Here is a 21,532-nt window from a genome sequence, read left to right as displayed (position 1 = left end):
CTAATAATTAGTGATGTTGAGCAGCTTTTCATGTGCTTTTGTCCATCTGTATGTCTTCTTTGGAGAAATGTCTATTAAGGTCTTCAGCCCATTTTTGGATTGGGTTGTTTATTTTTATAATATTGCACTGTGTGAACTGTTTATGTATTTTGGAGATTAATCTTTTGTCCGTTGATTCATTTGCAAATATTTTCTCCCATTCTGAGGGTTGTCTTTTTGTCTTGTTTATGGTTTCCTTTGCTGGGCAAAAGCTTTGAAGTTTCATTAGGTCCCATTTGTTTATTTTTGTTTTTATTTCCATTACTCTAGGAGGTGGATCAAAAAAGATCTTGCTGTGATTTATGTCAAAGAGGGTTCTTCCTATGTTTTCCTCTAAGAGTTTTATAGTGTCCGGTTTTACATTTAGGTCTCTAATCCATTTTGAATTTATTTTTGTGTATGGTGTTAGGGAGTGTTCTAATTTCATTCTTTTACATGTAGCTGTCCAGTTTTCCAGCACTACTTATTGAAGAGACTGTCTTTTCTCCATTGTATATCTTTGCCTCCTTTGTCATAGATTAGTTGACCATAGGTGCGTGGGTTTATCTCTGGGCTTTCTATCCTGTTCCATTGATCTATATTTCTGTTTTTGTGCCAGTACCATATTGTCTTGATTACTGTACCTTTTATCATATAGTCTGAAGTCAGGGAGTCTGATTCCTCCAGCTCCGTATTTTTCCCTCAACACCGCTTTGGCTATTCGAGGTCTTTTGTGTCTCCATACAAATTAAAAATATTTTTTTTCTAGTTCTGTAAAAAATGCCATTGGTAATTTGATACGGATTGCATTGAATCTGTAGATTGCTTTAGGTAGTCTAGTCATTTTTACAATGTTGATTCTTCCAATCCAAGAACCTGGTATATCTCTCCATCTGTTTGTATCATCTTTAATTTCTTTCATCAGTGTCCTATAGTTTTCTGCATACAGGTCTTTTGTCTCCCTAGGTAGGTTTATTCCTAGGTTTTTTGTTCTTTTTGTTGCAATGGTAATTGGGAGTGTTTCCTTAATTTCTCTTTCAGATTTTTCATCATTAGTGAATAGGAATGCAAGAGATTTCTGCACATTAATTTTGTATCCTGCAACTTTACCAAATTCATTAATTAACTCTAGTAGTTTTCTGGTGGCATCTTTAGGAGTCTCTATGTATAGTATCATGTCATCTGCAAACAGTGACAGTTTTACTTCTTCTTTTCCAATTTGCATTCCTTTTATTTCTTTTTCTTCTCTGACTGCCATGGCTAGGAATTCCAAAACTATATTGAATAATAGTGGTGAGAGTGGACATCCTTGTTTTGTTCCTGATCTTAGAAGAAATGGTTTCAGTTTTTCACCATTGAGAATGATATTTACTGTGGGTTTGTCATATATGGCCTTTATTATTTTGACATAGGTTCCATCTATGCCCACTTTCGGGAGAGTTTTTATCATAAATAGGTGTTGAATTTTGTCAAAAGGGTTTTCTGCATCTATTGAGATGATCATATGGTCTTTATTCTTCAATTTGTTAATATGGTGTATCACATTGATTGATTTGCGTATATTGAAGAATCCTTGCATCCCTGGGATCAATCCCACTTGATCATGGTGTATGATCCTTTTAATGTGTTGCTGGATTCTCTTTGCTAGTATTTTGCTGAAGATTTTGCATCTATATTCATCAGTGATATTGGTCTGTAATTTTCTTTTTTTGTAGTACCTTTGTCTGGTTTTGGTATCAGGGTGATGGTGGCCTCATAAAATGAGTTTGGGAGTGTTCCTTCCTCTGAAATTTTTTGGAAGAGTTTGAGAAGGATGAGTTGTTAGCTCTTCTCTAAATGTTTGATAGAGTTCACCTGTGAAGCCATCTGCTCCTGGACTTTTGTTTGTAGGAATATTTTTAAACACAGATTCAATTGCATTAATTGTGATTCTTCTGCTCATATTTTCTATTTCTTCCTGGTTCAGTCTTGGCAGGTTGTGCATTTCTAAGAATTTGTCCATTTCTTTCAGGTCGTCCATTTTATTGGCATAGAGTTGCTTGTAGTAGTCTTAGGATGCTTTGTACTTCTGCGGCATCTGTTGTAACTTCTCCTTTTTCATTTCTAATTTTATTGATTTGAGTCCTTTCCCTCTTTTTCCTGATGAGTCTGGCTAATGGTTTATCAATTTTATCTTTTATCTTCTCAAAGAACCAGCTTTTAGTTTTATTGATCTTTGCTATTGTTTTCTTTCTTTCTATTTCATTTATTTCTGCTCTGATCATTATAATTTCTTTCCTTCTACTAACTTTGGGTTTTGTTTGTTCTTCTTTCCCTAGTTCCTTTAGGTGTAAGTTCAGATTGTTTATTTGAGATGTTTGTTGTTTCTTGAGGTAGGATTGTATTGCTATAAACCTCCCTCTTAGAACTGCTTTTGCTGCATCCCATAGGTTTTGGATCATCGTGTTTTCATTGTAATTTGTCTCTAGGTATTTTTTGATTTCCTCTTTGATTTCTCCAGTGATCTCTTGGTTATTTAGTAACGTATTGTTTAGCCTCCATGTGTTTGTGTTTTTTATGTTTTTTTTCTCTGTAATTGATTTCTAATCTCATAACATTGTGGTCAGAAAAGATGCTTGATATGATTTTAACTTTCTTAAATTTACTGAGACTTGATTTGTGACCCAGGATGTGATCTATCCTGGAGAATGCTCCATGCGCACTTGAGAAGAAAGTGTAATCTGCTGTTTTTGAATGGAATGTCCTATAAATATCAATTAAATCTTTCTGGTGCATTGTGTCATTTAAAGCTTGTGCTTCCTTATAAATTTTCTGTTTGGATGATCCGTCCTTTGGTGTAAGTGAGGAGTTAAAGTCCCCCACTATTACTGTGTTACTGTCGTTTTCCTCTTTTATAGCTGTTAGCAGTTGCCTTATGTATTGAGGTGCTCCTATGTTTGGTGCATATATATATATATATATATATATAATTGTTATATCTTCTTCTTGGATTGATCCCTTGATCATTATGTAGGGTCCTTCTTTGTCTCTTGTAACATTCTTTATTTTAAAGTCTATTTTATCTGATAAAATTTTATCTGAGTATTACTATTCCAGCTTTCTTTTGATATCCATTTGCATGGAATATCTTTTTCCATCCCCTCACTTTCAGTCTGTATGTGTCCATAGATCTGCAGTGGGTCTCTTGTAGACAGCGTATATATGGGTCTTTCTTTTGTATCCATTTAGCAAGCCTGTGTCTTTTGGTTGGAGCATTTAATCCATTCACATTTAAGGTAGTTATCAATATGTATGTTCCTATTACCATTTTCTCAATTGTTTTGGGTTTGTTTTTTAGATCTTTTTCTGCTCTTGTGTTTCCCACTTAGAGAAGTTCCTTTAGCATTGGTTGTACAGCTCGTTTGGTGGTGCTCAATTCTCTTAGTTTTTGTTTATCTATAAAGCTTTTGATTTCTCCATCAAATGTGAATGAGATCCTTGCCGGGTAGAGTAATCTTGGTTGTAGGTTCTTCTCTTTTTTTTTTTTTTTTTTTGCGGTACATGGGCCTCTCACTGTTGTGGCCTCTCCTGTTGTGGCTCCGGACGCGCAGGCTCAGTGGCCATGGCTCACAGGCCTATCCGCTCCACAGAATGTGGGATCCTCCCGGGCTGGGGCACAAACCCATATCCCCTGCATCGGCAGGCAGACTCTCAACCACTGCGCCACCAGGGAAGCCCGGTTCTTCCCTTTCATTACTTTAAATATGTCATGCCACTCCCTCTGGCTTGTAGAGTTTCTTCTGAGAAATCAGCTGTTAACCTTATGGGAGTTCCCTTGTATGTTATTTGTCATTTTTTCCTTGCTACTTTCAATAATTTTTCTTTGTCTTTAATTTTTACCAATTTGATTACTATGTTTCTCAGCGTGTTTCTCCTTGTGTTTATCCTGCCTGGGACTCTGCACTTCCTGGATTTGGGTGGCTATTTCCTTTTTCAATGTAGCAAAGTTTTTGACTATAATCTTTTCAATTATTTTCTCTCTCTTCTTCTGGGACCCCTATAATGTGAATGTTGTGGCATTTAATGTTGTCCCAGGGGTCTCTTACGCTGTCTTCATTTCTTTTCATTCTTTTTTCTTTAGTCTGTTCTGCAGCAGTGAATTCCACCATTCTGTCCTCCAGGTCACTTATCCGTTCTTCTGCCTCAGTTATTCTACTATTGATTCCTTCTAGTGTAGTTTTCATTTCACTTATTGTATTGTTCATATCTGTTTGTTTGTTCTTTAATTCTTCTTGGTCTTTGTTAAACATTTCTTGCATCTTCTCGATCTTTGCCTCCATTCTTTTTCCGAGGTCCTGGATCATCTTCAATATCATTATTCTGAATTCTTTTTTCTGGAAGGTTGCCTATCTCCATTTCATTTAGTTGTTTTTCTGGGGTTTTATCTTATTCCTTCATCTAGAATTTAGCCCTCAGCCTTTTCATCTTGTATATCTTTCTGTGAATGTGGTATTTGTTCCACTGGCTGCAGGATTGTAGTTCTTCTTGCTTCTGCTGTCTGTCCTCTGGTGGATGAGGCTATCTAAGAGGCTTATGCAAGTTTCCTGATAGGAGGGACTGATGGTGGGTGGAGATGGCTTTTTCTCTGGTCGGCAGAGCGTAACAAAACTTTAATCCTCTTGTCTGCTGATGGGTGGGGCTGAGTTCCCTCCCTGTTCGTTGTTTGGCCTGAGGCAACAGAACACTGGCGCCTACCTGGCTCTTTGGTGTGGCTAATTGTGGACTCCGGGAGGGCTCAAGCCAAGGAGTACTTCCCAGAACTTCTGCTGCCAGAATTCTTGTCCTCAGGTGAGCCACATCCACCCCCAACCTCTGCAGGAGATGCTCCAACAGTAGCAGGTAGGTCTAATTCAGTCTCCTTTGGGGTCACTTCTCCTTCCCCTGGGTCCCAATGCGCACACTACTTTGTGTGTGCCCTCCATGAGTGGAGTCTCTGTTTCCCCCAGTCCTGTTGAAGTCCTGCAATCCAATCCCACTAGCTTTCAACGCCTGATTCTCTATGATTTCCTCCTCCCATTGCCGGACTCCCAGGTTGGGAAGCCTGACGTGGGGCTAAGAACCTTCACTACAGTGGGTGGACTTCTGTGGTATAAGTGTTCTCCAGTTTGTGAGTCACCCCCCCCCCCAGCAGTTATGGGATTTGATTTTATTGTGATTGTGCCCCTCCTACTGTCTCATTGTGGCATCTCCTTTGTCTTTGGATGTGGGGTATCTTTTTTGGTGAGTTCCATTGTCTTCCTGTCAATGATTGTTTAGCAGTTAGTTGTGATACTGATGCTCTCTCAAGAGGGAGTTAGAGCGTGTCCTTCTACTCCACCATCTTGAACCAATCTCCTAGAGGTTTGGTTCTTTTCATTTGAAGTGGAGCAGGAACAGTGCTAACCTTCTTGAGATTCTTTGGGTTTCTTGGAACTGTGACTTATCTTTCATTAATTTTTGAAAATTCTTGGTCGTTATCTCTTCAAATTATTTTTGACCTTTTTTTCTCACCCTCTTCTTCTTCTGGGACTCCAGTTACAAAGATGTTATACCATTTGATGTTCCACAACTCTTGAAGGTGCTCTCCAGTTTAATTCACTACTTTTTATCTTTATATTTCAATTTGAATAATTTCTATTGGCATATCTTCAAGTTCATGAATTCTTCAGCTATGTCTGCTCTACCAATAAGCCCATCAAGGAAATTCATCTCTGATACTTTTTTTATGTACAACATTTGCATTTGACACTTTTATAACTTTTATCTCTTTGCTGAGATTTCCCATCTGTTCATTCTTATTGTCCATCTTTTCCATTAGATCCCTTTAATATGTTAATTATAGTTATCTTAAAATTCCTATCTGATAGTTCCAACATCTGTGTCATCTTTGAGTCTGGTTCTATTAATTACTTTATGCCTTGATAATGATTTTTTTCCTTGTGCTTTTGTGTGATTCATAATTTTTAATTATATATTATGCCTAGAAAAACAGACAAATTAAGGTAAATATCATTTATTCTTGAGTATGGGCACACCTATGCTTCTTTCAGGGTATCTGTGTGTGTGGTGGGGTGGCAGATGGTGGAGGTAGAGTCAGTGAATAAGGTGGTGAGCTGGGTTTGGGTTTTGTTGTTGCTATGATTACCTTCAGTGCACCACAGACTTCAGTGGATGGCACCTGTTACTGCATGTGTGGAGTGCCTGGGATGCCAGAGGAATTTTCTAAGCATTTATGCTTTACCCTCAGCTTTCAGCTGTCTCTGCACACCTGCACACATAGTAGATCTCTCTCTGCACTCTGTCCCCAAGGCGTGGGGGAGTGGGGAGAGCACTTCTGTTGTTTGTTTCTCTGGGCATGGTTTGTTGTAGGGGTATGGGGTTTCTTTATTGTTCTGGCCCTGTGTCAGTCTTAGGCAAGCCCTGAGTGCCTGAACCTTGGGGTTAAGGCTTTCTGAGCATTCCTGCCTCTCCCCACAGTAGGAGACCTGCTTTGGAGCAGTGCAGTATCCCGGTCATAAGCCAGTGGGCAGAAGTTTTTTGCTTCTACCTTTCCCTCAGCAGCAATGAGTCTTTGCTTATGTCTGGGGTCAGAGAGTTTCCTACTCCTCCCTCAGAGACAAGCAAGTTTTGCTTCTATCTTCTCCCAGAAGCAATGGACTTTTGTCTGGTCCTAGAGGCCAGAGGGTTTTCTGCCCTTCCCCAGCCGCTTAAGATTTTTGCTTTTCAAAAGAAGGCTCTGGGAAAGAAGGTGAAGCTGGCTTGTCTCCCAGCAGCAGCTGCATGTCTATGTCACCTCCTGCATGTCTGTGCAGTGGATGGGGCCTCTTTCCAGTCTGTTACTTTGCCTCAAAACTTTTTTGTGAACACCTAGTGGATGTCTGTAGAAAAGAGCATGAGAGTAGGTGCAAACTCTCTGTATCTGAGGCTCTAAGCTATTCCACATTGACACACTAACCCACACTTGACCTTTAAGGATGTGTTAAATCTTTAGCTACTTATATGATGATCACCTCTTTGGCTTGTGTTCTGCCAAAAGTGAGGCAGCTCATGGATGGACTTATCACTCCTTGGAATTCAATTTACCTTGTTGCCTTGTGACCGCACTCTCTGATGGGCTCAAGAAAAATTTTGTAAATACTCAGCTTTTTCTCATCATTCAGATGGAAACAACATTCTCTTAGGACTTTCTACATCCTAAATAGAAGCAGAACTCTGCCTCTTATTTTATAATCTGCTGTTTTCACTTAAGAGAATACTGTGAAGTCTTTCCAGTTTTAATGCCCGCTTAGTATCTTATTGTGAAGATGTATCATAATTATTTCTGATGAACAATGAAGGATTTCCATCTCTTTAAAACTTATTATAACAAAGCTGTGACTAAACAACTTAGTGCATAAATCTTTGACCATAGCTATGATACTTTCCTTTGACTAAAGTCAGAATTACTGAGTCAAAAAGTATGTAAAACTCTCAGCTTTTGATACTCATTGTCATAATGAATTTGCAAATCTTTGATTACTAGTGAGGCTATACATGTGTTCATTTGTTTTTGGCCAATTTCCCTTTAAGAGAGACATACAATTATTTTCCCCATAACTCTAAATCTACCCTTGGCCAAATAACAAAGATACCATCTCTTCATCTTCTTCCTTTTTTTGTTGCTGAAGAGAGATATCTGACAAAGTGAGGTGACAAAGCCTACTTTTCTTTCCGGAATCCTGTTACCTCTCATGGAACAAGAAGGTAGTACAGTCACAAATGAATCTGATGTCTAGACAGGCAAATTAATACATGAGGCATGTTACATATGTCTTGTTCTTACTCTCCTCAGTGGTCTGAGCTGGGATATATTATGACATAGATAATAATAGTCATTTTAGTGGTTTTCCTTCATGCACAATTCTCTAGCTATTACTCCAGCTACTTTCCATATTTATTTGGAGAGTAATATTAAGCTAGAAAGAGAGTAACAAAGGAGAAGTTGCTTAAACAAGAGGCATCCGAAGCCACCAGTGCATATATTTAAAGTGCTCCACAACAAGAGAAGCCACCACAATGAGAAGCCCGTGCACCGCAATGAAGAATAGCCCCGGCTCGCCGCAACTAGAGAAAGCCCGCGCACAGCAACAAAGACCCAACACAGCCAAAAATAAATAAATTAAATAAATACATTTATGAGGTAAGAAATAGACTAGTTAACTGGAAACAGATCCATTACTTACTGTCCAACTGCTAGTTCTTGCCATGAAATGATTTGCAAAGTTTATGTTCTTGTGACAGCTATTTTGTAAAAATTTTGAATGAGGCTGACTCCCTTTTTAAGATCGAAAGAGTGTGATGCATACATATTTGTGAAATTCAAGTATGTTTTCTCTCTTACTGATGCAAACTGCTGATGGTAATGGATTATGGAGACCCCTTGTCAGTTGACAGTTGAAGTGAAAATATTGCCTTAAGTAATGAATTTGTTGGTAGCTGTTCCATTACCCAAAATGAATATTTAGATTAGTCATTATAGAGTCTGTCATGTCAGAGCTACCAGGGAGCTTTTCCTTTGACATAATTTATTCTAATTCCTAAGTCCCCATCTCACCATGTTATATCCTATTAAATGTGTCATCGAGTGATTAGGTAGAGAGATATGAGGTTATGCTATTGACACAGTTTACACAGGAGCACTGGAGAAATTAAACCCCTGCTGAACAAATCTGAGTTGAACTCTCAGCCATTTTCTCTATTCTTTATCGGTACAAAGGATGTCCAGAGACAAGGAAGGGCTCTCAACCACGACGCTGCACTACAGGTGATTTGTGAGTTGCATCAAGGATGCATATTGAAAAGTAACCCTCACATGGTGTGCTGTTTGGCTTTGTTATGTACTCATTGAAACCACTCCAAACAGTGCTTCTAGATGCCCCATGCCCCTCCTATATCCCTGGAAGTATTTTGAAGGTCAGAAGAGAGACACACAACAGTGGGACTTGTGATATTACATAAAGTAACAATGGTGATATTATAGGTATTATATGTATTGACGACATTATATAAAACAACAGACATGCATTGAGAAACCAAGCCTTTTTTTTTTTTTTTTTTTTTTTTTGTGGTATGCGGGCCTCTCACTGTTGTGGCCTCTCCCGTTGCGGAGCACAGGCTCCGGACGCGCAGGCTCAGCGGCCATGGCTCACGGGCCCAGCCGCTCCGCGGCATGTGGGATCTTCCCGGACCGGGGCACGAACCCGTATCCCCTGCATCGGCAGGCGGATTCTCAACCACTGCGCCACCAGGGAAGCCCTCAAGCCATTTTTAACTGTGTGAAACATAGGCAGAATTATGATCTATGTTAGCACTGGGTTATTCATTCATTCATTCATTCATTCATTCAACACAAGGAGGTAGGAATAGAGAGGTAAAATATAGTCTTGGAATCAAAAGATCCCACCTTTGCCATTCTCTGAGATTCTGTTTCCACAACCATAAAATGGTGATGGTGGTGATATCTACCTGACAAAGTTATTGGGTGAATAAATTAGTTAATTTATGTGAAAGTGTTCATCACAGAGGAGATGTGCAGTAAATATTTGTGTAATTAACTACACATACAGCACACTATGAAGCCATTCCATTTATGAAGACCTTAAGTTCTAGAAACCTATTTGTATATCCCATTTTCTCATAAGTCCAAAGTGACTGAGTGAGGTTTGAGCTGCCAGTCTCTAGCTACATCTCCAGAAATAAAAACATAAGTGGGCCCCTCCCTCAAAGCTTTAAAACCAGAATACTTCTCTTCCTTACATTCTTTTCAACATTTTCCCCCCAATGTGGAACTCCTATGTCTATAGTACCTTTGTTTGCCACACCTGTCCAGCCATTTGATGTTTTGCTGATTTGGATGGTCCCTGACCTATGGAGCCCCCCTTGTCTTCCAGCAAACTCATCAACAGCTTTCAGCATGCTTAAGCTCAAGTTCACTCATAAACTCCTGGCCTTCACCAGAATTAACAAAGCTTAGGCCAAAGGACACTGTTTATTGCTGCTAACATTTAGCCCAACCTCTAATAGTTGCCTTTTTCCATTTCACCAATCCTTGTTCTTTCCTTTTTGATCACTGTTCAGTCTTTGGCTTCAAGAATTTTTCCTGCTCTGCCACAAGCCCTCTGCAACATTTGGCCTCCTCTCACCACTTTCAGTTTTGAAAGATCATTTCTACTTTTGTTTCCATCATAATTGTGTGTCTCTTTTTTTGCAGCATCTTAAAGATACTCACTCCTGTTACACTTTTCAAACCGAGGGTGTTACTGATGTTCACAGAATATCACAGAACGGAGCATGAGCCCAGCTAACAACATACCCCCAACTAATGAACAAGGTGTGGCAGAGTGATTGCTCTGGCCGCTGATACAGCTGCTGGTGGTGGGCAGTCGATGCCCTTCCCACCCTGCTTTGTTCATACCCGCAAACTTCCTTAAATGGAAAAGTTTTAAATAGAGATAGTCCTTGCTTTTATTTATCGTATCATTTAATTGGGAAGATACATACTCATAAAATAGCCAGAGACCTCCAAGTCCATATATGAAAGTAACACTGTGGTAGATGATTATATTAAGAGATGAGGGAATTCACGATAAAGGAGGGCAGAAAGAATGAGATCCTTGAAGTCTGCATGGAAGTGTTGGTTCCTTATAACTGGCAGGGTGAGGGCCTTCTCCTGATGCTCCCATTCTCCAGGAACAGAGTCTATCCCTTTGTCACCACCTACTTCAGTGAGTGTTTATAGTTTTCTACATATAGATCTTGTGTGTTTCTTGTTCAGTTCATTCCTAGACATTCTATAATTTTTGTTGTTATTGTTTAAAGCATCACTGAATTTGTATCCCAGGGACAGGGAGTGGATGCCCAGACCTTAACTTACCTCCCTATAGACCTCCCAGGTCAATGGCTGGAACTGTCAAGTTGCCTGGCCTTTTTTGCAAAACGCCTCTGGGGCCCACACCTGAAGAGGATGTCAAGGTTGTTGCCCAAAGGCATGCTGGCTGGAGACAGAGGGCTCCAGCCCAGAGCCACCTTCGGGATGGGTGGCTTCCTCAGCCTTAGAAATCAAAAATTCACCCTCCTTCCCTCCTTGCTTTCCTTAAAGAAAGGCTTTCATGGATTCAGAACATTTTAAAATGAATGAATGAGTCGAATGAATGAATGAGAACACAGGCTAATCCTCCCTGCCTGGGAAGTATACCTCATGGCAAAGGGTGTCTTGTGGGATCTGACCACCAGGGATGGAACCCAGGCACCCAGCAGTGGAAGCACAGAGTCCTAACCACTGGACAGCCAGGCAAGTCCCTAAGAGCTAAATTCTTCATGTAAAATACTGAAATCACAAAGATCAAAAAGTATGAATTCCCAGGGAAAGAAAGACCAAAGAAATCACTGTCAGCCCATCCACCGGCGGAGGAAATCCTTGTCAGGGATCGGCTTTGAACTGTCTCCCTGCCCAAGTCACTTATTTCTCCTCACACTGCTTATTTTCATGTAAAACAATAACAAATCTGTCACACAGTTACAAAGACTCTTACCTGAGATAATGTGATTTGTCCAAGCATGCTCGTTGACTCCGCTGAAGTGTGCTGTCTCTTCTGACATATGGTCTTCTCTCATAAACCTGCTCTTATTTTGCCTTTCATTTCAAAGTAGAGAAAAACAATTACTCAGATGTCCCAACTATCAGGAGATTTAGACAAACCCCGCATATGTATTTTTTTCAAGGTAAGTAAATAGGCTTTCAAATTCTGCCCAACTAAGAATCTGTGTTTTTAGGATGATGAAAACTGCCATTTACAATCAGAGAGCCAATACTTGCTCTAATGGAGTGAGAAAGCAGCACATCGTATGTGACTGCAGTAACTAACACTTCAAGACCAGAAGGAGATATTAAGAGTCTCAGAATCCCAGGCGGTGGGGAGGGAATTTCTGGATCCTTCAGGCCAAGAGAAAAAGGACTAGAAAGACCTTCTAGTCGGGGTGCTTAGGCAGAGAGAGATTTTTAGAACTGTGATGGCTGTATTTAATATGCATAATTTTTTTCCCTCTGTGCCCTTTGTGTTTTGCTCATTATTATCTGCATAACTACCAGGAAATGACAAGGGGAAAAAATCTAAGATTTAAACCCTTTAAATTTCGTATTGAAAGCTTGGGTGCCAAGTTGTATTGAATAATTAACATGGGGCCTGAGGTCCTTTTCTTCCAACTGTCATCATCATCTAACGTGTCCCTCCTCCTCCATTATTGAGGAGAACTGTGGGCTGACACTCACTGCTTGGCACGTAAGTAGAAAAAACTTTTAGGTGATTCCCCTCTGGTATTCATTCTGAATCATTTTGCTCTTGAAAAAACAAAATTCTTAGGCTCAATTGTCTTGTTTCAAGCTTACATCTAATCTGAGGATAACAACAATAGCTGCCAGTTGTTATTTTTTAAATCATCTCTATAACATTCTTTTTTTTTTTTTTTTTTTGCGGTACGCGGGCCTCTCACTGCTGTGGCCTCTCCCGCCGCGGAGCACAGGCTCCGGACGCGCAAGCCCAGCGGCCACGGCCCACGGGCCCAGCCGCTCCGCGGCACGTGGGATCCTCCTGGACCGGGGCACGAACCCGCGTCCCCTGCATCGGCAGGCGGACTCTCAACCACTGCGCCACCAGGGAGGCCTTATAACATTCTTTTTTAATTTTTAATTTATTTGGCTGTGCCAGGTCTTAGTTGCAGCACATGGGATCTTTAGTTGTAGCATGTGGGATCTAGTTCCCTACCAGGGATTGAACCCCGGCCCCCTGCATTGGGAGCGTGAAGTCTTAACCACTGGACATCCAGGGAAGTCCCTCTATAACATTCTTTAACATATTGATTTCAGTGTATTGAGTACCTACTATGCTCCAGACTCATTATCTGTGCATGTAATTCATATCTCTTTACATGTGTTGGGATCTGAAGCTCTGAGAAGTTGACTCAGTAACATTTTGAAAATGGCAAAGCTAGAATTTAGACAAACTCAGTGCTAATCCAAAGCACGTGCTCTTTCCTCTAAACTCTGTTGTAATGATATTCACAGAGAATATTATCTTTCTTCCTCCTCCACTTCATCCTATTGCCTGCTTACTCTGCTCGTATGTTTTCTATTTATTGCAGTTCTGAGTTATTCACAATAAGAAATTGTGTCCATGTGAGCCAGACTTGTCTCCTGCTTAAAACCTTTCATGGCTTCCACGTGGGAAAAGTTACAACTGTCATCTCCGTGACCGAGCCTGCCTCCCGTATCTCTTGGAACTTCCTGCCTTGTACCAGGCTTTCCAATCATGCTGTTTCCTCACACTTCAGGCTGTTTCCTGACACTGTGCCTTTTTTTTTTTTTAATGTCACTATATATATATTTTTTGAATTTTTGAATTTTATTTATTTTTTTATACAGCAGGTTCTTATTAGTTATCCATTTTATACACATCAGTGTATACATGTCAATCCCAATCTCTCAATTCATCACACCACCCCCCTCCAACCCCCCACCACTTTCCCCTCTTGGTGTCCATACATTTGTTCTCTACATCTGTGTCTCAATTTCTGCCCTGCAAACTGGTTCATCTGTACCATTTTTCTAGTTTCCACATATATGCATTAATATACGATATTTGTTTTTCTCTTTCTGACTTACTTCACTCTGTATGACAGTCTCTAGATCTATCCACGTCTCTACAAATGAACCAATTTTGTTTCTTTTTATGGCTGAGTAATATTCCATTGTATCTATGTACCACATCTTCTTTATCTATTCTTCTGTTGATGGGCATTTAGGTTGCTTCCATGACCTGGCTATTGTAAATAGTGCTGCAATGAACATTGGGGCGCATGTGTCTTTTTGAATTATGGTTTTCTCCAGGTATATGCCCAGCAGTGGGATGGCTGGATCATATGATAATTCTATTTTTAGTTTTTAAAGGAACTTCCACACTGGTCTCCATAGTGGCTGTATCAATTTACATTCCCACCAACAGTGCAAGAGGGTTCCCTTTTCTCCACACCCTCTCCAGCATTTGTTGTTTGTAGATTTTCTGATGGTACCCATTCTAACTGGTGTGAGGTGATACCTCACTGTAGTTTTGATTTGCATTTCTCTAATAATTAGTGATGTTGAGCAGCTTTCCATGTGCTTCTTGGCCATCTGTATATCTTCTTTGGAGAAATGTCTATTTAGGTCTTCTGCCCATTTGGGGATTGGGTTGTTAGTTTTATTAATATTGAGCTGCATGAGCTGTTTATATATTTTGGAGATTAATCCTTTGTCCGTTGATTCCTTTACAAATATTTTCTCCCATTCTGAGGGTTGTCTTTTCATCTCGTTTGTAGTTTCCTTTGCTGGGCAAAAGCTTTGAAGTTTCATTAGGTCCCATTTGTTTATTCTTGTTTTTATTTCCATTATTCTAGGAGGTGGATCAAAAAAGATCTTGCTGTGATTTATATCAAAGGGTGTTCTTCCTATGTTTTCCTCTAAGACTTTTATACTATCCGGTCTTACATTTAGGTATCTAATCCAGGTATCTAATCCATTTTATTTTTGTGTATGGTGTTAGGGAGTGTTCTAATTTCATTCTTTTACATGTCCCTGTCCACTTTTCCCAGCACCACTTACAGAAGAGACTGTCTCTTCTCCATTGTATATCCTTGCCTCCTTTGTCATAGATTAGTTGACCATATGTGCATGGGTTTAACCTCTGGGCTTTCTTTCCTGTTCCATTGATCTATATTTCTGTTTTTGTGCCAGTACCATACTGTCTTGATTACTATAGCTTTGTAGTATAGTCTGAAGTCCAGGAGCCTGATTCCTCCAGCTCCGTTTTTTTCCCTCAAAACTGCTTTGGCTATTCGGGGTCTTTTGTGTCTTCATAAAATTTTAAGATTTTTTGTTCTAGTTCCATAAAAAATGCCATTGGTAATTTGATAGGGATTGCATTGAATCTGTAGATTGCTTTAGGTAGTACAGTCATTTTCACAATATTGATTCTTCCAATCCAAGAACATGGTATATCTCTCCATCTGTTGGTATCATCTTTAATTTCTTTCAGCAGTGTCTTATAGTTTTCTGCATACAGGTCTCCGTAGGTACGTTTATTCCTAGGTATTTTATTCTTTTTGTTGCAATGATAAATGGGAATGTTTCCTTAATTTCTCTTTCAGATTTTTTCATCATTAGTGTATGGGAATACAAGAGATTTCTGTGCATTAATTTTGTATCCTGTAACCTTAGCAAATTCTTTGATTAGCTCTAGTAGTTTTCTGGTTGTATCTTTAGGATTCTTTATGTATAGTATCATGTCATCTGCAAACAGTGACAGTTTTACTTCTTCTTTTCCAATTTGTATTCTTTTTCTTCTCTGATTGCCGTGGCTAGGACTTCCAAAACTATGTTGAATAATAGTGGCAAGAGTCGACATCCTTGTCTTGTTCCTGATCTTAGAGTAAATGCTTTCAGTTTTTCACCATTGAGAATGATGTTTGCTGTGGGTTTGTCATATATGGCCTTTATTATGTTGAGGTAGGTTCCCTCTATGCCCACTTTCTGTAGAGTTTTTATCATAAATGGTTGTTGCATTTTGTTGAAAGCTTTTTCTGCATCTATTGAGATGTTCATATAGTTTTTCTTCAGTTTGTTAATATGCTGTACCACATTGATTGATTTGCGTATATTGAAGAATCCTTGCATCCCTGGAATAAATCCCACTTGGTCATGGTGTATGATCCTTTTAACGTGTTGTTGGATTCTGTTTGCTAGTATTTCGTTGAGAATTTTTGCAACTATACTCATCAGTGATATTGGTCTGTAATTTTCTTTTTGTATGGTATCTTTTTCTGGTTTTGGTATCAGGGTGATGGTGGCCTCATAAAATGAGTTTGGGAGTGTTCCTTCCTCTGAAATTTTTTTGAAGAGTTTGAGAAGGGTGGGTGTTAGATCTTCTCTAAATGTTTGATAGAATTCATCTGTGAAGCCATCTGGTCCTGGACTTTTGTTTGTTGGAAGATTTTAAATCACGGTTTCAATTTCATTACTTGTGATTGGTCTGTTCATATTTTCTGTTTCTTCCTGGTTCAGTGTTGGAAGGTTATACCTTTCTACAAATTTGTCCATTTCTTCCAGGTTGTCCATTTTATTGGCATAGAATTGCCTGTATTAGTCTCTTAGGATGCTTTGTATTTCTGCAGTGTCTGTTGTAACTTCTCCTTTTTCATTTCTAATTTTATTGATTTGAGCCCTCTCCCTCTTTTTCTTGATAAGTGTAGCTAATCAATTTTGCTTTTCTTCTCAAAGAACCAGCTTTTAGTTTTATTGATCTTTGCTATTTTTTTCTTTGTTTCTATTTCATTTATTCCTGCTCTGATCTTTATGATATCTTTCCTTCTACTAACTTTGGGTTTTGTTCCTTTAGGTGTAAGGTTAGATTGTTTATTTGAAATCTTTCTTGTTTCTGGAGGTAGGCTTGTATTGCTATAAACTTCCCTCTTAGAACTGCTTTTGCTGCCTCCCATAGGTTTTGGATCGTCATGTTTTCATTGTAATTTCTCTCTAGGTAATTTTTTATTTCTTCAGTGATCTCTTGGTTATTTAGTAACGTATTGTTTAGCCTCCATGTGTTTGTGTTTTTTACTTTTTTTTCCCTGTAGTTGATTTCTAATCTCATAGCGTTGTGGTCAGAAAAGATAATTGATATGATTTCAATTTTCTTAAGTTTACTGAGGCTTGATTTCTGACCCAAGATGTGATCTATTTTGGAGAATGTTCCGTGTGCACTTGAGAAGAAAGTGTAATCTTCTGTTTTTGAATGGAATGTCCTATAAATATCAATTAAATCTATCTGGTCTATTGTGTCATTTAAAGCTTCTGTTTCCATATTTATTTTCATTTTGGATGATCTGTCTATTGGTGTAAGTGAGGTGTTAAAGTCCCCCAGTATTATTGTGTTACTGTTGATTTCCCCTTTTATAGCTGTTAGCAGTTGCCTTATGTGTTGAGGTGCTCCTATGTTGAGTGCATATATATTTGTAATTTTTATATCTTCTTCGTTGATTGATCCCTTTATCATTAGTGTCATTCCTTGTGTCTTGTAATATTCTTTATTTTAAAGTCTATTTTATCTGATATGAGTAGTGCTACTCCAGCTTTCTTTTGATTTCCATTTGCATGGAATATCTTTTTCCATCCCCTCACTTTCCCTCTGCATGTGTCCCTAGGTCTGAAGTGAGTCTCTTGTAGACAACATATAGATGGGTCTTGTTTTTGTATCCATTCAGCAAGCCTGTGTCTTTTGGTTGGATCATTTAATCCATTCACGTTTAAGGTAATTGTCAATATGTATGTTCCTATGACCATTTTCTTAATTGTTCTGGGTTTGTTTTTGTAGGTCCTTTTCTTCTCTTGTGTTTCCCACTTAGCGAATTTCCTTTAGCATTTGTTGTCGAGCTGGTTTGGTGGTGCTGAATTCTCTTAGCTTTTGTTTGTCTGTAAAGCTTTTGATTTCTCCATCAAATCTGAATGATATCCTTGCTGGGTAGAGTAATCTTGGTTGTAGGCTCTTCCCTTTCATCACTTTAAATATATAATGCCACTCCCTTCTGGCTTGTAGAGTTTCTGCTGAGAAATCAGCTGTTAACCTTATGGGAGTTCCTTTGTATGTTGTCATTTTTCCCTTGTTGCTTTCAATGATTTTTCTTTGTCTTTAATTTTTGTCAGTTTGATTACTATGTGTCTCAGCGTGTTTCTCCTTTGGTTTATCCTGCCTGGGAGTCTCTGCACTTCCTGGGCTTGGGTGGCTATTTTCTTTCCCATGTTAGGGAATTTTTCAACGATAATCTCTTCAAATATATTCTCAGGTCCTCCCTCTCTCTTCTCCTTCTGGGACCCCTATAATGTGAGTGTTGTTGCGTTCAATATTGTCCCAGAGGTCTCTTAGGCTGTCTTCACCTCTTTTCATTCTTTTCTCTTTATTCTGTTCCACAGCAGTGAATTCCACCATTCTGTCTTCCAGATCACTTATCAGTTCTTCTGCCTCAGTTATTCTACTATTGATTCCTTCTAGTGTAGTTTTCATTTCACTTATTGTATTGTTCATATCTGTTTGTTTGTTCTTTAATTCTTCTAGGTGTTTACTCTAATTCTTCTAGGTCTTTGTTAAACATTTCTTGCCTCTTCTTGATCTTTGCCTCCATTCTTTTTCCATGGTCCTGGATCATCTTCACTATCATTATTCTGAATTCTTTTTCTGGAAGATTGTCTATCTCCACTTCATTTAGTTGTTATTCTGGGGTTTTATCTTGTTCCTTCATCTGGTACATAGCCTGTTGCCTTTTCATATTGTCTATCTTTCTGTGAGTGTGGTTTTTGTTCCACAGGCTGCAGGATTGTAGTTCTTCTTGCTTCTGCTGTCTGTCCTCTGGTGGATGAAGCTATCTAAGAGGTTTGTGCAAGTTTCCTGATGGGAGGGACTGGTGATGGGTAGAGCTGGCTGTTGCTCTGGTGGGAAGATCTCAGTAAAACTTTAATCCTCTTGTCTGCTGATGGTTGGGGCTGGGTTCCCTCCCTGTTGCTTGTTTGGCCTGAGGCGACCGAACACTGGAGCCCACCCGGCTCTTTGGTGGGACTAATGGTGGACTCTGGGAGGGCTTACGCTAAGGAGTGCTTCCCAGAACTTCTGCTGCCAGTGTCCTTGTCCCCACAGTGAGCCACACCCACCCCCTGCCTCTGCAGGAGACCCTCTGACACTAGCAGGTAGGTTTGGTTCAGTCTCCTATGGGGTCACTTCTCCTTCCCCTGGGTCCCGATGTGCACACTGCTTTGTGTGTGCTCTCCAAGAGTGGAATTTCTGTTTCCCCAGTCCTGTTGAAGTCCTGCAATCAAGTCCCACTAGCCTTCAAAGTCTGATTCTCTAGGAATTCCTCCTCCCGTTGCCGGACCCCAGGTTGGGAAGCCTGACGTGGGGCTAAGAACCTTCACTCCAGTGGGTGGACATCTGTGGTATAAGTATTCTGCAGTTGTGAGTCACCCACGCAGCAGTTATGGGATTTGATTTTATTGTGATTGTGCCCCTCTTACTGTCTCGTTGTGGCGTCTCCTTTGTCTTTGGATGTGGGGTATCTTTTTTGGTGAGTTCCATTGTCTTCCTTTCGATGATTGTTCAGCAGTTAGTTGTGATTCCGGTGGTCCCACAAGAGGGAGTGAGCGCACATCCTTCTACTCTGCCATCTTGAACCGATCTTGACACTGTGCCTTTGCTCCTGCTTTTTCTCTGGCTTAGATCTTTGCTACTCAAACTGTGGTTTCTGGGATCAGCAGCATCAATATCTCCTGGGAGCTTGTTAGAAATGCAGGATAAGATATGCCCCATCCCCAGATCCCAAGTGATTTGGATGCACAGTGTTTGTTTGAGAAGTAGAGACCTAGAATGTTCTTGTCTTGTCATGTTTTTCACCTCAACAACTCTTACTCATTCTTCAAAACTTACCTCCAAGGAGCTGAGGTCAGCAGTTCAAGGTTCCTCTGGGTGGGAGGTCCCCAAGCATGTAAGTTTTATAAGTAGCATCTAAGCTCTTACCTTTTTGGGGTTCTGTGAGGTTCCCCCTTTCCAAGTGCACAGGTGTATGAGGCAGATTTTCTTCAGAGATGTCAACCAAAGCAATATATTGCAGCAGACTGATTGCAGAAGCAGATGTGTCAATCCACCTGCCTCTGTTAAGCCAGACATTAAAGAGATTTGTGATTATGTAAAATGAGGACATTCCTCACACCAAAACTTTTTTTCTGTTTTGGAAAATAGTTAATTTTCATCAAAATATGTTATTTATGTTAACATGTAATATGCTTATTATTGTTATTTTAATGAACTGATCAATTGAATATTTATTTTATGACATTAGCAAATACATTTATATATTTTATATGTAATATTTTATATGTAACATTACATTGTTGACATATATTAATATTTACTGAAGTAAGAAGACATTTCTCAGTTTTAATTTCCCTTATAGTAAATGTTAATAGATATAAACCACATAAACAAAAGCTCTTTGGAGTTCTCAATAATATTTTTAAAATGTAATAGGGTCCTGAGGCCAAAGTGTTGTCCTAGGGTGAGCTAAGTGCCCCTTCTCAGCAAGTCTGTAGAATCATGGGTTTATTTCCCTTTTTTGCTTATCATGTTATATTAAAATGACCCACTTGTATAGCTCTCTCATTTGACCATAAGCTCCTTGAGGACTGTGACTATGTCCTATTCATCTCTCTATTTATTGAGACTAGAGAAACATCTAACATCCTCCCTAAATACTTTTGGAACTGAGGATTGTGTTTGCTCTCTGGTTATAGAGAGTCCTGGACAACCTACAGCTGAGAACCAGCTTCAGGGGTGATGATTTCTGTATGATGCTCTAACGCTCAGTTGCTGAAGTAAGTGATACATGGACACCACCACCAGCCCTAGTGGCACTCCACTCCCTCAAAGTATGATTCAGCAGCCTGGATTCCCACCTCCCAGGGAGAGGTAGGGAAGTGCCATGAGCAGCACTGCCCATTCACGCACAGCCTCATCACACCAGCAGTAATCTTCTCCAGTGCCCGTGGTGCCTCTGACCCTCAAAGGTACAGTGAGAGGACTACAAAAACATAGATGGTGCAACAGGAGACCCATTTGGCCATGTCTGCTGGGAACTGACTTTGGCCAACTTCAGTGTGAGAGGAGGAGGAAAGCGATGGGTCTTCCCTACAACAGAATCCCACATCAGACCAAATTCTACCACAATTAGGGACAAAAATAGCCATGCACCACATCTATAAGCTTGATGAAGCCCTGACTCCTGCCCTTCTGGATACCCCAACAAACCCCTTGTGTGGAAGGCATGATTCAGTAGTATCACCTTCCTGTCAGAATCCAGCAACAGAATTCTGTCAATGGCTGTGCACAGGATGGAGCAAAGCCTCAGGTGATGCCACTCGGAAGAATTTATCCTGCTGGGAGGTACTTGTATAGTATTTCTAGCCAATCCACATATTTCGACCACTTATTTTACCAGTGAAAATTTATTTCCCTTATCCTAATTACAAACTCTTTAGGGCTGCTTGGAGATAAAAATAACTGAAGCCTGTAACAGACCTCTGATTTATGAACTATTAGAGTTTGTCAAACGCTAACTAAACATGCCTGAAGAGTGGATTCCTGATGAAGGTACTTCAGATGTTAATTGACTTCCCCTTGGGTGAAGAGGAAAACACACACACACACACATACACACACACACACACACGCACCCCTATCTCACACTGTTTATGCTGAAGTATCTTCAAGTAAATCACAGGCAGCATAACAATATCATTAAGTTCAAATACACATAGTGTAGTGAAAACTAAATATGGTAGAGTCTCACTTATCTGAAACTCAGAGATCCCATCATTTCATATAACTGGAATAAA

At 39.7% G+C, this 21,532-nt stretch overlaps 1 protein-coding gene across 3 annotated transcripts in view; it reads left to right on the top strand.

Annotated features, from left to right (window-relative positions):
- SCD5 (stearoyl-CoA desaturase 5) overlaps positions 1-21,532 on the top strand; it is a 155,216-nt gene that overhangs the window by 113,122 nt on the left and 20,562 nt on the right. Inside the window, exons 4-5 of one of the 3 annotated variants that reach the window (XM_059066997.2) lie at positions 6,366-6,372; positions 8,792-8,923. The exons of the other annotated variants lie outside the window; for them this stretch is intronic. Of the exons in view, the coding sequence (XP_058922980.1) occupies positions 6,366-6,372; positions 8,792-8,923 (139 nt within the window). Of the gene's footprint in view, positions 1-6,365; positions 6,373-8,791; positions 8,924-21,532 lie in introns of those variants that run through there. 3 annotated transcript variants of the gene reach the window in all.

The sequence above is a fragment of the Kogia breviceps genome, chromosome 6 (genome assembly GCF_026419965.1).
Source record: "Kogia breviceps isolate mKogBre1 chromosome 6, mKogBre1 haplotype 1, whole genome shotgun sequence".
Lineage (NCBI taxonomy): Eukaryota > Metazoa > Chordata > Mammalia > Artiodactyla > Physeteridae > Kogia > Kogia breviceps.
This window is presented reverse-complemented; position numbering and strand designations above follow the sequence as displayed.